We start from the raw sequence: 15009 nt of genomic DNA on the forward strand, positions 1-15009 counted from the left end.
TAAACTAACCAAGGGTAGTTATAGCAAGAAAAGTGCCATGGGAATATGTCCTGAAAACCTCGATAGATATATTCAAGGCAAATCTCCGACAGAGATTCCTGCAGTGATGGTTGTTAGATCACGTTAGTTTTCCCACTGTGTTAGAAGGTCGTGTTTACCTAAGGCGTGTTTACGTAGTGACCCTGATCCTGTCGCAGACCTCATGTCCGATCAGGATCAACTATGCCTCTGGGTGTGTGTGTGTGTGTGTGTGTGTGTGTGTGTGTGTGTGTGTGTGTGTGTGTGTGTGTGTGTGTGTGTGTGTGTGTGTGTGTGTGTGTGTGTGTGTGTGTGTGTGTGTGTGTGTGTGTGTGTGTGTGTGTGTGTGTGTGCCCAAAAGATAACTCACTTCCTCTTTGGCGACTTGTTTGCCTTTCAGTCTGATGGCCACCAGCCTAATTTGTGTCGCCAGCGTCAAAAGGCGGATGCTTTTGCGCACCCGATTCCCCGCATGCACACACCTACAAAACAAGGAATGTAAGACGGAAAAACATTCCTCCCATTCAAATGTAATTCTTCATATCTTTTTTAAGTGATATACTGAAAAGGAGCAAAAAAGGCTCCTAATATTCGGCTCCACAGAAACAAAAGTAACGTGTCTGGGTTAGGGTTAGGGTCATGAAACACCACGAGTGTTCCCATCTCAGCTAACCACTGTCAGGGTTGAGTGAGGCAAGATGAAGATATGCAGATGAACAGAAAAAATACCTTTATTTTAAGGCTACTGGAACAAACTTCGACAAAACAGTACTCTCACCCCGTGAACAACGTCCAAATACGACAAGGAACTCACAAAGACTAACAGAAAACACAGAACCTAAATACAGCCAGGACTAATAAAACAAACAAGAGACAGGTGAGGAGGGAGGAGAAAACACAGGGGCACCAGGTGAACACAATCAGACAACTAGACACACCAGGGAAACTAACGACAGGAGGAAAAACACAGGGAAAAGGACCAGACAACATACCAAGAGGAAAACATGAGAGAACAGCAAAACACCGAAAACACCCAAAACACAATAATTGTAACAACCACGCTCTTCCTTCATAGTGGAGGCAACCTATTCGCCCCCTTACACATATCACCCCTGCAGATATTCAGATTTATTTTGTGTTCACACCTAGAGTCAGTGGAGAAAAAAAACATTGACCTGTATTTTCCTAATAAAGAAGGCCGATCACGAGATCTCCTCTTGGTCTGTTTTGTAATAAAGATCCTCCTTAGAGGTTACCTGTTCCGAGAAAACTCACAGGGGGGACGGGGTGAGTAGGGTTGAGGGCAAAAAATCCCCTCTCTAAAGTCAGGGAAAATGAAACGTTATTAAGTGTAGGCTGGGGGGGAGAGGGGCAGGCGGGGAGAGTCAGTGTTAGCGATCTGATCCAGACGCAGGCAGGGGGCTCGGTGGGAGACTGGCACAGTTAAATACTATGACCTGGGAGGTATTCGTTTGGCCATTTGGCAATGGATTTACATGAGAAATTGGACTTGTGCCGAGTAGGTGATTACTGTAGCTTTGAGGTCAGGGTGATAAAGTCCTTGGACAGTGTGGTGAATCTCACACAAGTCAAATGTTTGTTATGGATAAGTCATGGCTTATTGATTTGCCTATATTCACATCCAGCAGACACTTACAAACATTATCATTCATGTCACTTTTCTGACAACGCAGCAATATTAGTGCAGTATTTATTCTCATTGTAGCTCTAAAATGTTCATGTTTTGAACTTGATGAGGAGGAAAAAGGGTTAGGGTTTTTCTTTTTTTGTTTACAAGGAGAAACGGGAGGACTCAATTTTTCAAGAACTGCATCAATATAAGATACCTACAAAGAATGAAGGCAATTAAACATCATTATATACAGTACATATTATTTTAAATGTTTCTCTATTCTTGTTTTATATAATTACTTTAAATATCAACTTTACAGTTCATACTGCCAGAACATGTAAATAGTTTGAGATATAGTAGGAGGGTATGAATATGTGCACAGGAAGCTGTGTGTGCAGAGACTTAAAACCCGAGACTAACGCAGAAACACATCAAACCAAGTGAGGCCAGCCTGAGGTGTTGTTATAAGAGAGCTGACTTTTCTGGTAAGCCTTCTGGAGGTAAACATTCAAAGAACAATCTTAAAGTAAAAGGTTGAGTGCAGGCACCACACAGTGAATAATTAAGAAAATATATTGGGTTTTCTTTACATTTTTTAGGCAAGATTGCTGTCTGTAGGCTAAGTACAAAGATGCAGCTATCAGACGATAAGTTACTAAAGCTGGATGTAGAAAAAAAGAGACAAATAATCTTGATAAGCATTGCATATTTTTTCGAAAGAAAAGAGTGGAAAGAGTTGGATGAGATTTGTGATTCTCTTTTGACTGGGGTATAAATGTTCTTATTCTCGCCAAGAAAGCACTTATTTCCCAGTGTGTCTAATTCTTGAAACAGCGACTTATTTCCTTGTTGCACACAGTTCTCAAAGAATGAGGAAGTACCAGCCATTACATATCACCTGTTGCTTTGTTATTAACAACTTTAAAGGTTTTTTGAGATGTTCAATTCTTCTTCTGCAAGGGCCTCTGGACCTACACCTGCATTTTTAGCAAATCCTTTCCATGTCTAAAGGCAAAAGTAAAGCCTTTATTAAAATCTAAATTCTCCCTACTCAAGAATACTCTGTGGTTCCTCTTGGAAGTGTAACAGCATGTTGTTGTTTTTTGTCACAAATGAAGCCAAACACCCTGAGCAAAAGGCCAGATATATACACTTTTTACTAAGGTGTTTGCAAGCAGATTCAACTTTTTTTCAACACACACAAACACAAACACAAACACACACACACACACACACACACACACACACACACACACACACACACACACACACACACACACACACACACGCACACAGTTTAGAGAGCAGCATTGTTGTGGGCCTGCAGACAGAGGCAGCTCATTTGTGCAGACCGTGTTACAGTGGGAGCCTTGTTTCTACACTTCTCACGATCGGCTCTCAATCTACTTGTGAGGCACCACATTACAAAGTGAGAACTATCTGTAGCAGCTAATAGAAGCTGTGAGTGTTACAAGTTGTTGGTCCAGTTCTAGCAAACAAACCCGGAACTTGAAAAGCACTAACGCATGAAGCCCATTATCTATTGAGCAGCTGCCAAAGCATTAAGCACATCAGCTGCTTTGCACCAAGTTTAACAACTAAGACACACCTGTTGCTAATAGCTTGAGAACATGTGTGCTGCACAAGAGATGAAATATATTTTATATGTCGTGCTTACTTTTGGTTTTAGTGTGTATGGATTTAAAAAAAAAGGTGGACTAACAACTTGTGATTTAACAAATGCAAAATATATCAATATCTGGGCCCAGGCTAATACAAAGTAGACTTTTAGTCATGGAGTTGCTACCAGGAGTGGAAGTGAAGCGGGAGGAGTAGATTTGGTGCTAGCCAGGTTCTTTCACCTCTCATTTACTTTCTCCAGATTAGGACACGCCTTTGTTGTCCGTTCAGACCCCGCCCACTCACACCTGTCTAACCATGCACCACTCCCTGAAATAGGTGTGTGTGCGTGTGCGTGTGTGTGTGGGGTCACAGGGCACTGCTGCTCAAGCCACATCCCCCCTGCACCCGCTTCAGTTTTCTGATCCGTCTTAGATCTGCTGGGTCGAGCTAAAGCCCCAAACAAAGACGTACTCATGTGTGACTGAGGGCAGAGGAATGCACAGTGTGTGTGTGTGTGTGTGTGTGTGTGTGTGTGTGTGTGTGTGTGTGTGTGTGTGTGTGTGTGTGTGTGTGTGTGTGTGTGTGTGTGTGTGTGTGTGTGTGTGTGTGTGTGTGTGTGTGTGTGTGTGTGTGTGTGTGTGTGTGTGTGTGTGTGTGTGTGTGTGTGTGTGTGTGTGTGTGTGTGTGTGTGTGGTTTGTAAAAGTCTGTGACTGCAATCAGATTCATGTGAATGTGAGAATATTAATGTAGCTTTTGTTTTAGGGTTAGAGTTAGTTCTGAACTGAAATCTTTATCTTACTGTGCAGTGAAAGTATTGTGACTCATTAAAGAACACCCGTTTTTTTTTGCACAATAGCTGAATGATAACACTCAAATGACAACTGAAATCTGACAACAGAAAAAGGGCAAATGGTTACTCTTTACTAAAAAAAAGAATGGCTGCATTGCAGTATAAATGAAATGTCTGTAAGACGATAGGACAATAGTGCATCTTTGTGAGACTGTATTACAAAATGTGCCTCATCATCGTGATGTGTAATCTGAACTGCCATTGGATCACAAAACCAGAATAACAACTTATCAAGCAGTTCAAGGTGTTAACATATGAAGAGAAGAATGATGCCTTTATTGTCTTTTGACGTTTTTACCTCCAGCTGATGCAGATACATGATTACGAGCTAAGCTTTGACCTCTGATTGTGACACTCTGCAGAAGTACAGATACTAGATGCATTATTATTTTCTAAACCTTAAACCGGTTGTAATAAGAAAATCTTTAATCTCAAGGCAAGACTTTCCAACAAGATACACAAACATTTATAACAAATGCACATTTTCAACTACAGACAGGAGGAAACAGACCTAATATAGCAAGTACAATCTCAAGTGAAATGAGCCATCCTACATGTGACATAGGGCCTCTCGACACAGACCACCACCTCTCTTACATGTTACCCAGACAGTGAGAAGAGTTGCAGTGATGTGTCAGTGTTGGGAATAGGTTGTAGTATTAGGAGCGACCGAAGGAAGTGTTTTATTTATGAGGAATCAAAAGGCAGAGTGACGGTGGACAGGCGGTACACTTCTTAGTCATCCCAACATTAATAATAAACTGGACACTCACACACAGCAGAGGATCAGGATGGCCCCTCGCTGTCACATGACAGTCAGTGTGTGTGTGTGTGTGTGTGTGTGTGTGTGTGTGTGTGTGTGTGTGTGTGTGTGTGTGTGTGTGTGTGTGTGTGTGTGTGTGTGTGTGTGTGTGTGTGTGTGTGTGTGTGTGTGTGTGTGTGTGTGTGTGTGTGTGTGTGTGTGTGTGTGTGTGTGTGTGTGTGTGTGTGTGTGTGTGTGTGTGTGTGTGTGTGTGTGTGTGTGTGTGTGTGTGTGTGTGTGTGTGGTCTGCTTTGAAGCTGCACTCAGCCTGATCTGGAGCGACAGATAGTCAGGACACTTTGAGTTCAGTCCTTAGGCATTGTTGTTCCATTTGTTGTATTTAGAGAGCCTATCATATCTCACTTCCTCGTGTAATTGGTCTGACTCTTAACCCATTGAAGTGATTGGTTAAGGCTCGTTGTCATTACTGTTGAGAAAACTGCTTTTAACAACACTTATTTAACAAACTTAACACAGTTGAACCTAAAGGTCAATGTAATGATCAGTCTAAATGTAACCTTATATTGGTATTATTGAAGTGTTTATGGCTGTCCTGCATTGTTCAAATGTCCGTGCTGCCCAGTCTCCACAGGGTCATACTGCTCTGTTTGTACACAAAGGCACGTCACTGCTGTGCGTAAAAAAGACTCCTCCTCCTCCTCCTCCTCCTCCTCCTCCTCCTCCTCCTCCCCCGTCTACTCTCCCCCCTCCTTCTTACTTTCTGGGTCTGGGCTGATGCAATGCTGATCTTTATAAAACGGTGAGTCCCACCCCTCCTCCAGCAGAACAGGCTTTTATCTCCGAGCCCACCGCATCTCTTGGAATTTTAATTAGACTTAAATCTACATTCTTTAGATTTGACGCGTCAGTCTGTTTATTCTAACAGTCTATTTTATTATAACCTTACTTGATCTGTATCAGCTCGTGTTTTGAAGATAAGATCCTGTTTGTTATAGGCCCATTCGTTATTTATTGTACCTTCTTATCCAACATCAATACACTCAGCGATCAGTTGGTTTTGTGAGAGAGAAAAAAATCGTCCGGACATTTGTTTCTTTTTTTACTGGAAAAGGATTTTACGACCATCCTGCCACATCTCTACAAGGTAAGAATGCCGGCATCTCTTCATTTATTGTCTGTCTGTCTGTCAGGAGTTGCCGGATTTAGGCGGCACAGGGTTTGAAGTATCATTGTAAGCTTTCATGTGGAACACGAAATAATAATAATTACCTTAAAATCTGTCTGTGGTTTGTATTTTGAATTCCAGTGAATGGAATGTGGATACGTTGCCACCTCTCCTGGGCTCATTAGTCAACATTGAAAGCTTCTCGCCATTGTAACTGTGTGGATCTCTGTCTAAAGAGCCATACTTGTCCTTTCTGAGAGGCCTGAGGCTCATTTCCCCAGGTCAGCCCTTATCCAAATAAATAAATAATGAAGCAGAGTGACAGTGATGCTGCAGTGCCTGCTGGTTGTCACTGCCACACAGGTGATTACACAAAGAAAGGCTGAGTGAAAAAGAAATCATGTAAAGCTGCCTCTGTGTTTCATCAGAAAAAGTCTTATTATAAGCCGACACTTATCAGAGCGCGAGCCTCTGCGCAAAATGGAGAGCCATGCCCATAAAGGGACAACACGTGCCATTGTTTCCATCGGAGTCGGCCATGGAAATAATGTCATTATCTGGATCTGGGAGACGCCTTCTGCTCTCTGTGAGGGTCTGAGTGCAAGCAGTATCCAGCCAAGATACACATGTTTATACAAATATACATAGATAGGCCTATGTTATGTATATAGCAAATTGTTATAAGAAGAATATCAGCATGATTTGCCTTACTGTCAGAAAAGTCGGCTTAAAAATAAATGTCTTGTGTAGGAAAACAAAGACACGCCCTGTTTTCAATACACTTAAAACACTCAAAATGATTTCGTAGACAAATGTGCGCAAAGTCGGCGCGTAATGCGGGTTTTTGTCGCTCCGCACTACAGTGGGCTAATGTGGACTCGGAAAGCCGGCTGGTATTTTTCCACTGTCGGTGCGTCACCCCCCCTCCCCCTGGTATCCTCCAACCCCTCCTTCCTCCAAACAAGAGTCACATGGTCTCAGATTCATGAGGAGGGCTGCGGTCGCGCGCCTGCCCACTACAATATTTATTATTGAAAGGGAGCGTGAACGTGCAAAGCTAGAATTGTGAAATAATTAATCATATCAACTAAAAACACTTTCTCTTTTCCTGCTTTCAAATAGACAGCATGAAACAAACCGCTGCCAAAACGGAGATGAGCCGTTTCAACATCTCTCCTGAAGAAGACAGCTGCAGCTCCAACAGCAACGAGTACCCCTACCCCGACTGCCCCAAGAAGGTCCCTCTGGGCAGGTGAGACTGCATGCTTTTAATGTCTAAACATGTTAGAAATATTTCTACAGTATTTTCTCTAAATTCCCTTTTTCTTTCTTCTCCTCCAAAGCCCTCTCTCTGACCTGGAGGCAGAGAGTCAAAACTTCCTCCCTGAACACAACCTGGGCAAGAAGAAGTATGAGACTGAATATGTAAGAGCATCTCTCTCACTGTCTCTCCACACGTGAATCCTCTTTGATGTCATTTTGTCCTAACTCCCTGAACCTCACATTTTCCCCACAGCACCAGGGCAATGCTTCCTTTGGCATGTCAGTCTTCAACCTGGGAAACGCCATCATGGGCAGTGGCATCCTGGGTCTGGCCTACGCCATGGCCAACACCGGCATCGCCCTGTTTGTGTACGTTTTTCTTTATCAATACATTGTCTTCTCAGCTTTTTCTCTGCGAAATGGAGAGTACAAATGCTGATGTGGTTGAGATGAGGTATCCTGTTACAATACAGTCCTATCACAGGAGGAGGTGTGTGTGTTCACTCTGCAGCCGCTTGACCCTGAGCAGCAGATTACAGCAGGGTCGAGAGTTTAGCAACGCTCATCGCTACGGTTTGAGTATTTGCTATCATGTTTGCTTTAGATAAAACTGTGGAAATTGTTCATTTCTGGTGGGAAGGAAAACCCCACTGTTTCCCTGAATCATACATAAGAAACACAAGCTTTCAGAAGGCATACACCAGCTAAAGAAAGCCCAGTGAAGTTTGTTTTTAAGCAACACTGTCAGAGTATATACATGCACTTATAGTAGGTTAGATTGCATTGGGCACCACCCTATTGTGGTTGTCTGTCAGTTAACAATCACATGGAGGGAGTGTCAGGAGAAGCAGCTTAGACGAGCTAATCCTGCCGCATTTGGGCCAGAGTTATGTAAAGCAGGCTCGCAGGAGATCATGAATGGGGCACGGTGCGCTTCGACGGCAGCCAGCAGGTGACCAATCGGAGCTTTACATAGGCAGGAAGTTGGAGATTATAAACTGTGTCTGTTTGCGTTTCCAAACACTGTCTGGTGCGCTTCTCCTCAGCAAGTACGTCACAACGAGTTAAGTAAGCTTTGCAGAACAAAGTCCAGGAAAGGCCATCCAAAGCATATATTTGTTGAGTGGCAGCGTAAACAAATATCAAGATATCAATTGGTATGATGTCAGCGACAGGAAGGAAACATTTTAATAGCACCGCTCTAAATGGCTTTGAGATTAATTTTCACCTATTAATACCCTTTCACATATTGGTGGCTATGCAGCATCCCCAGGGTGCCAAGAGGATCCCGTACGGGGAAACATTTCGTCCTTTGTCACCCTGCTAATGCTGCGCGTGACCCCGAAGAAACCTGCAGACTGATGCTGCTTTCAAGGTCTTCGCTGATATTAGTTTGTATCACAGCAGATGGTCAGGTGTTGACTTGTTGAAAAAAGCAGAAATGTATGAAATCGTCTCGTGCGGCTGGCGGTCGTGAGAATTGAGTAATTGTTGTGGGAGACATCTTCTGCACGTCAGGTGGATGACTGTCTGACCTTCACGTTGACTAAATGTCAAAGTGTTTGTTTGCCGCAGCAACCAGAATACATTTGTCATTGAATTGGCCTTTAAAGCTCCTTGGTCATTTCTAAAGATCAGCACATCTAACAGCAAAGTACTTCAGCATCGATTAGGAACCGTTTGTAAAAAAAAAAAATCCATCTTTCCTTTTGATATCCTCTCTCCATCAGCTAAAGATCCCTCTTGTTTGTTTACAGGATCCTCCTCGTGTCCGTCGCCATCTTCTCCTTGTATTCTGTCCACTTGCTGCTAAAGACAGCCCACGAAGGAGGTGAGTCCTGAGACAGTCCTGTGTCCATTCTTCACAGTGGTCTCTTGAGGTATTTTATGAAAGCTAAATATTTCCATCTTTGTCAAAGGTGCACTGGTGTACGAGCAGCTGGGTTACAAAGCCTTTGGGATGCCAGGGAAACTCGCTGCTTCTATCTCCATCACCATGCAGAACATCGGAGGTAAGCAACTTTTCGCATTGCGTCTTTTCAGATGCGTTATGTTATCCACCTGTCCGTCTGCGTCTCAATGGACCGCATGGTGAACAATAAAATGGCTTATTTGGAGCTTGGAACATAAAGATTTACTGTAAACAACTTTTAGACATCACTATTTTTGTAGTGGAGTTCACCTGATTACTTACCTTGCATGTCTTCTGTTTGCAGCCATGTCAAGCTACCTCTACATCGTAAAATACGAGCTGCCCATCGTCATCCAATCCTTTATGGGAGAGAATGGGTGAGTGAGAAAATGTGGTTTGATTCATTTTAGTTAACAGTAACGGAAAAAAAGCACAGAAATGTGAAAGCATCTAGACTGAAACCACATTGGTGTAAAACCACAAAGAATTGTTTGTCTGACCAAATGTCCATTAAGTGTGTGAGAAGAGAGGCGTCTGGCTGAGGAACGGCTGCATTTGTTTAGATTGTGACTCGGGTCTAACCATCAGAAAATGTAGGTGTTGTTTCAGGCATCATTATCACCACCTTTTAATAAAGACAAGCATAAGATTCACATCTAATAGTAGAAAGGGCAGTTGTGAGAGGCAAGAGGGACGCCTGGCAGAGGCACTCGAGGTGAAGAGGCACATTGAGCAAAATGGCTGCCGGTTGTTTTTGAAGTGCAGAGTGTTGGAGAAGGGGAAGCGGTTTCTTTGTCCTTTTGTTGGCGGGGAGGGAGGGACGGACTGCGGCCCTTCAAAGAGCCCTTTTAGGAGAAGATGTAGTCGGTGCTGCATCGAGACGGAGCACGCCATGAGCTCACAGCGACCTCGCTTCAAGTTTAAAAAATTGATGTGTTGGCTGCTTTGTTGAATCTATTTCTGTGAGCGATGCAGTCATCCTGTGCAGGCCACTGTGTGTCAGCTGATCAGGCGTGAAGATGTAAAAAAAGAGAACTCTGACAGACGAGTGGCTTTAATGCCATGTTTTCTGCACAGCGGCCACAATTTTATATATTTATATATATTCTGGGTGGGAAATGATTTTAAAGTTTTTCAAATAAAGATGTATGGGGAAATGTGTGTTTAAGTATGATTCATCACTTCCATTACAGAGCAGAGCTTACAAACCTTGACAAATCTAGTGGACCTCTTATGAGCTGTGTAAAATATATCAAATCTTAATATTAAAACAAAGCAAAAATGCAATTGGACAGTCACCTACGAATAAATGAATTGTCTTTGTTGCTGCTTCACTGTTGTTGCACTTCAGGAATGTGCTGCTGTTTGTCTTCCTCCATTCCTTAATGTCCAACTTTTACTTGTGTTATGTTTCAGAGCATGGTACACTAACGGAGACTACCTGGTGATAATGGTGACGGTCATCATTATCCTGCCCCTGTCACTGCTAAGGAACCTGGGTAAGTGGGTGTGTTTGTATTTCTCCATAGGGTAAGAGGCATCTGTGCACGTCTCAAAATGTTCAGAGCTCAGAGTGAAATCATAAAAAGAAAACCGAGGAAGATTCTGCAGCTTTAAAATTGGGGGGGGGGAAACAGAAGCTCATGTGTCTGTTTTTTTCAACCCTTCAGGTTACCTTGGTTACACCAGTGGTCTGTCCCTTCTCTGCATGGTGTTCTTCCTGATTGTGGTGAGTACCTGCTTCTGTTTACTCACACCCACACACACACACACACACACACACACACCCACACAGTGTGGTTTTGTTTCCCTTAGCTAGATTTGTTCAAACAGAAACTATTGTTACATCGTTTTCTAATAAGCTTCTCTTGTCCTCCAGGTGATCATCAAGAAGTTCCAGATCCCGTGCCCCCTCCCCCAGGACATGAACGCTCTGAATGAGACGATCAGCAAAGTCCTGAACACCACCCTGTCCCTACTGAACAACAGCGCCGTGGACTACAACGATGACCCCTGCACACCAAAATACTTTGTCTTCAACTCTCAGGTAAACACGCTATATCTGGAGAAGACCCTAACCTGTAGAGTCTCTCCCTTAACACATTTCTTTCAGAATACTTTCGGCATAAGTATTGAATTTGTTGTTTTATTTGACAGACTGTCTACGCCGTTCCCATTCTGACCTTCGCCTTCGTGTGCCACCCCGCCATCCTGCCCATGTACGAGGAGCTGAAAGAGTGAGTGAACCCTTCTTTCATTTCAATCCACAGCTGCTTTCTTATCATGTTTGTTAAGAGTTTGACTCCCATCAACATAAGAGCTGGAGTCTAAATAAAACCCGCCATCTTCTCCCGCCCCAAACAGCCGTTCTCGCCGAAAGATGCAGAACGTGGCTAACGTGTCCTTCCTGTCCATGTTCATCATGTACCTGCTGGCCGCCCTCTTCGGATATCTGACTTTCAACCGTGGGTCTCATATCTTATCCATCTTTTATTTCATTCTAAAATGGAGCAACTGTCACAAAACCCAACTTTAGCTGAATGGTCTGATTCTGATATTGCAAAACATTCCCAAATTCTTCAAGAACAAATGATTGATGAGTGGGTTCACAAGTGGTGACCCTGAGTAGAGTTACGCAAGAGTGTGAACAAGTCTCTGGACGCAGCTGCACAATGTTTGTTAAGGCAGTGACTTCTGAACATCGGAAATGTTCCCAGCAGATCAAACATACAAGAGCTTGGTAATCAGAAAAAGCGTCATGAACGACGCACACTCCGAGTTAGGGCATGTCTGGATTTAGAAACTTTTGTTCATACCTGCCTGTCTGGGCTTTCCAGCTTTGGACAACATAGTACACATACCAAAACAGCAGTAAAGAAGTCAGGACGAGAGCTTTTTGTTTCACAAACCGGATTGCTTAAGTCAAAGTAGGTTTTGTACCAACAAATGTTCACCTTTTAGGCTCTAATTAAGCTTTTTTAATGCTAAAGTACATTGCTGTTTGTTTAGATGTTCTCCAAAATATAAAAGTCTACAGTTCTATTTGAGGCTGTATTTTCGCACCTGCGTTCTAATGTTGAATTATCAGACCAGCTTAGATGGATGGATCATATTTGGAGGAAAATTAGAAACACAAGGCATATTCTTGATATTTTACAAAACACATATTTAAGCTTTAAGGTTTTTTACTTGATCCTATGCATGTCTTTATAAATGTGCCATGTTAGTGAATGGAGCTGCGGGTGGTTCAGGTCTAAAGACTCTGCTGTCTCTCTCCTCAGTGCAAGTGGAGCCCGAGCTGCTGCACACATACTCCAAGGTCTACAAGGCCGACGTGCTCCTGCTGATCGTGCGTCTGGCCGTGCTGACCGCCGTCACCCTCACCGTGCCCGTGGTGCTCTTCCCTGTACGTGTCCCAGAGATCCAGCTCCTCTTCTCACGCCTCTTGAGAGTTTTCCGGCTTGTGGAGGCTAATCTCTCTTTTTGTCTCTCTGCGTAGATTCGTACCTCCGTCAACCAGCTGCTGTGCGCCTCTAAGGAATTCAGCTGGATCCGCCACACCATCATCACCGTGGTGCTTCTGGCTAGCACCAACTGTTTGGTCATCTTCGTCCCCACCATTAGGGACATCTTCGGCTTCATCGGTAAAATGGCGATTCTTATCATATATGTTTCAGTGCCTTGAGAACCATGCGAAATACAAAATGTGACTTAAATGCTAAATGTCTTCCCTCACACAGGCGCCTCTGCTGCTGCCATGCTCATCTTCATCCTGCCCTCGGCTTTCTACATCAAACTGGTGAAGAAGGAGTCCATGAAGTCTGTGCAGAAGATTGGGGTGAGGATCTACATTTGTTTCAGACTCCTGAAGTCACTTTGAAGCAACACCAGAGGTTGCGTTAACCGAATATCTTCCGTCTATGACAGAATTTTTCCAAGAATGACGGAAAAATCTGAAAGCAGTCCGTCATTTTGACAGATTAGAACACAACTCGGAACAGCGCCAAAATGTCCACCAGCGGGCCACATTATATGACATCCTTAGTGGCCAGGTCGACTGAGGGCGATCTACTGTAACTATTATTTAGTAATTCACACCCCTGTCCAGTTGGTGGCGAGTGTGTGCATATTAAGTAGCTATTGTCTAGTCTTGTATTTGACCTCGTTGATTACCTCGTTGTTTAACCGGCTTTAGCAATCGCAAAATGTCACGGCAGCTGATCGTCCAAAGCTTTTTTAATAAGCCCAGTAGTTGTGATGGTGAGGATAAACGAGGTGAAAAAAGAGGGATTGATGCGGTGGAGGATGAAGGACAAGCCAGTAAGACTAAAACTGACAACGTTGAGCCAGCGGCAGAGGGACAAGCAAGTGGCTAGGAAAAATAAATCATTCATATTCGTGTTGACATGAAAAGTGACCTCACAGTCGGTGTCTCTGTTCATCTTTTTTTTTTCTCCATGCCCTTAAAAGTTCTGTATGAATCATAAAAAAAGGAATGAATGAACATTTGCTGCTTAGTACCCAAACATAAACATTAAATATGTCTCATCATTAAAACATGAACAATAAAATGACGGGTAATAATGGATTATGAAAAAAGTCTAACTCAACACATATCTAATTTTACCCATTAAGAAAGAATGAATGGTAGCCAGCAGGCTGTTGGCATTAGTGTATGGATGTAAGTGTGAATGGGTATATTTTGGCATGTAGTGTAAAATGAAAAGACTAAATATAAATGCAAATCACAATTAGTAGTTGTACAGGGCGTTGTGTGTCTGACCGTTTCGTAAATGTTTCGTTTCTCCAGGCCACTGCCTTCCTGATATTAGGCTTCATTGTGATGACCGGCAGCATGACTCTCATCATCCTGGACTGGATCCACAGAGCCGCAGTTGAAGACGGACACTAAAGAGAGGAGACTGCTGCGACTGCAACCAATGGAGAAAACTGTAAGAGTATGAAAAACACAAGAACTCACTCGATGCTCAGCTTCCACTTCTTGAGCCACCAACCATGCCATTCCAAGAGAATGGATCGAACTTTGTACAGTATGCTGTTTTAGGCCACAAAGATGGTGTTTTACTTGTTTTTTCTCTTTTTAATGCAACTTTCTTTGAGTGTCGTTTTCATTTTCGCTCTTTTGTAGTTATGGTACAGCTGAGAACAAATATTTGAAGGTGCCTCAAAGCAGAGATAGTGGTAGAGTTCAAACGCGGCTGACACACTGGTACGCCGTTGTGTGTGTGTGTGTGTGTGTGTGTGTGTGTGTGTGTGTGTGTGTGTGTGTGTGTGTGTGTGTGTGTGTGTGTGTGTGTGTGTGTGTGTGTGTGTGTGTGTGTGTGTGTGTGTGTGTGTGTGTGTGTGTGTGTGTGTGTGTGTGTGTGTGTGTGTGTGTGTGTGTGTGTGTGTGTGTGTGTGTGTGTGTGTGTGTGTGTGTGTGTGTGACCCCCGACTCGTCCTGCTGAGAAACTCCCCGAGATGTACAGGAGGCAGCAGACCTGATGTTCGTCTTTCTCCGGGATGAATACGTTCCTTCCAACGTTTGTTGTTTGTTTTTTCCCATTTGCCAAAAATGTGTTTGTTAAGCATCTTTGTATATTGAGAAGCACTTACTGTTGAGCACACTTGTGGAGAAAAAGCAGACAGGGGCAAGGCCTACTACATTGCCTTTTCAGTATTGGTACCAAGGCTCTGTGAACTTGATTATTGTGTCAGATTTCCAAGTAAAAGCATTGAGTGAACAGAACCTGCCCGACACTGGGAGCTGACAGGGCCTCA

The 15009-nt window shown here is 43.4% G+C and overlaps 1 protein-coding gene across 1 annotated transcript; it reads left to right on the top strand.

Moving 5' to 3' along the window:
• Nucleotides 1-5687: 5687 nt before the first annotated feature.
• slc38a2 (solute carrier family 38 member 2) lies at nt 5688-14545 on the top strand. Its single transcript, XM_034074935.2, has 16 exons — nt 5688-6032; nt 7176-7305; nt 7397-7478; nt 7570-7685; nt 9074-9147; nt 9236-9328; nt 9533-9605; nt 10645-10727; nt 10899-10957; nt 11108-11275; nt 11386-11465; nt 11593-11693; nt 12510-12634; nt 12728-12872; nt 12969-13066; nt 14039-14545. The coding sequence occupies exons 2-16, from the start codon at nt 7181-7183 to the stop codon at nt 14138-14140; spliced, it is 1524 nt and encodes a 507-aa protein (XP_033930826.1). The 5' UTR covers nt 5688-6032; nt 7176-7180; the 3' UTR covers nt 14141-14545.
• Nucleotides 14546-15009: the final 464 nt, after the last annotated feature.

Source organism: Pseudochaenichthys georgianus, chromosome 23, assembly GCF_902827115.2.
Source record: "Pseudochaenichthys georgianus chromosome 23, fPseGeo1.2, whole genome shotgun sequence".
Classification (NCBI taxonomy): domain Eukaryota; kingdom Metazoa; phylum Chordata; class Actinopteri; order Perciformes; family Channichthyidae; genus Pseudochaenichthys; species Pseudochaenichthys georgianus.

Bases quoted from the DNA above. Each gene is read 5' to 3' on its own strand.
- slc38a2 (XM_034074935.2), top strand. From the start codon at position 7,181: ATGAAACAAACCGCTGCCAAAACGGAGATGAGCCGTTTCAACATCTCT. The intron at 9,148-9,235 runs GTGAGTCCTGAG...TCTTTGTCAAAG, and splicing joins AAAGACAGCCCACGAAGGAG to GTGCACTGGTGTACGAGCAG. The intron at 12,635-12,727 runs GTACGTGTCCCA...CTCTCTGCGTAG, and splicing joins TGCCCGTGGTGCTCTTCCCT to ATTCGTACCTCCGTCAACCA.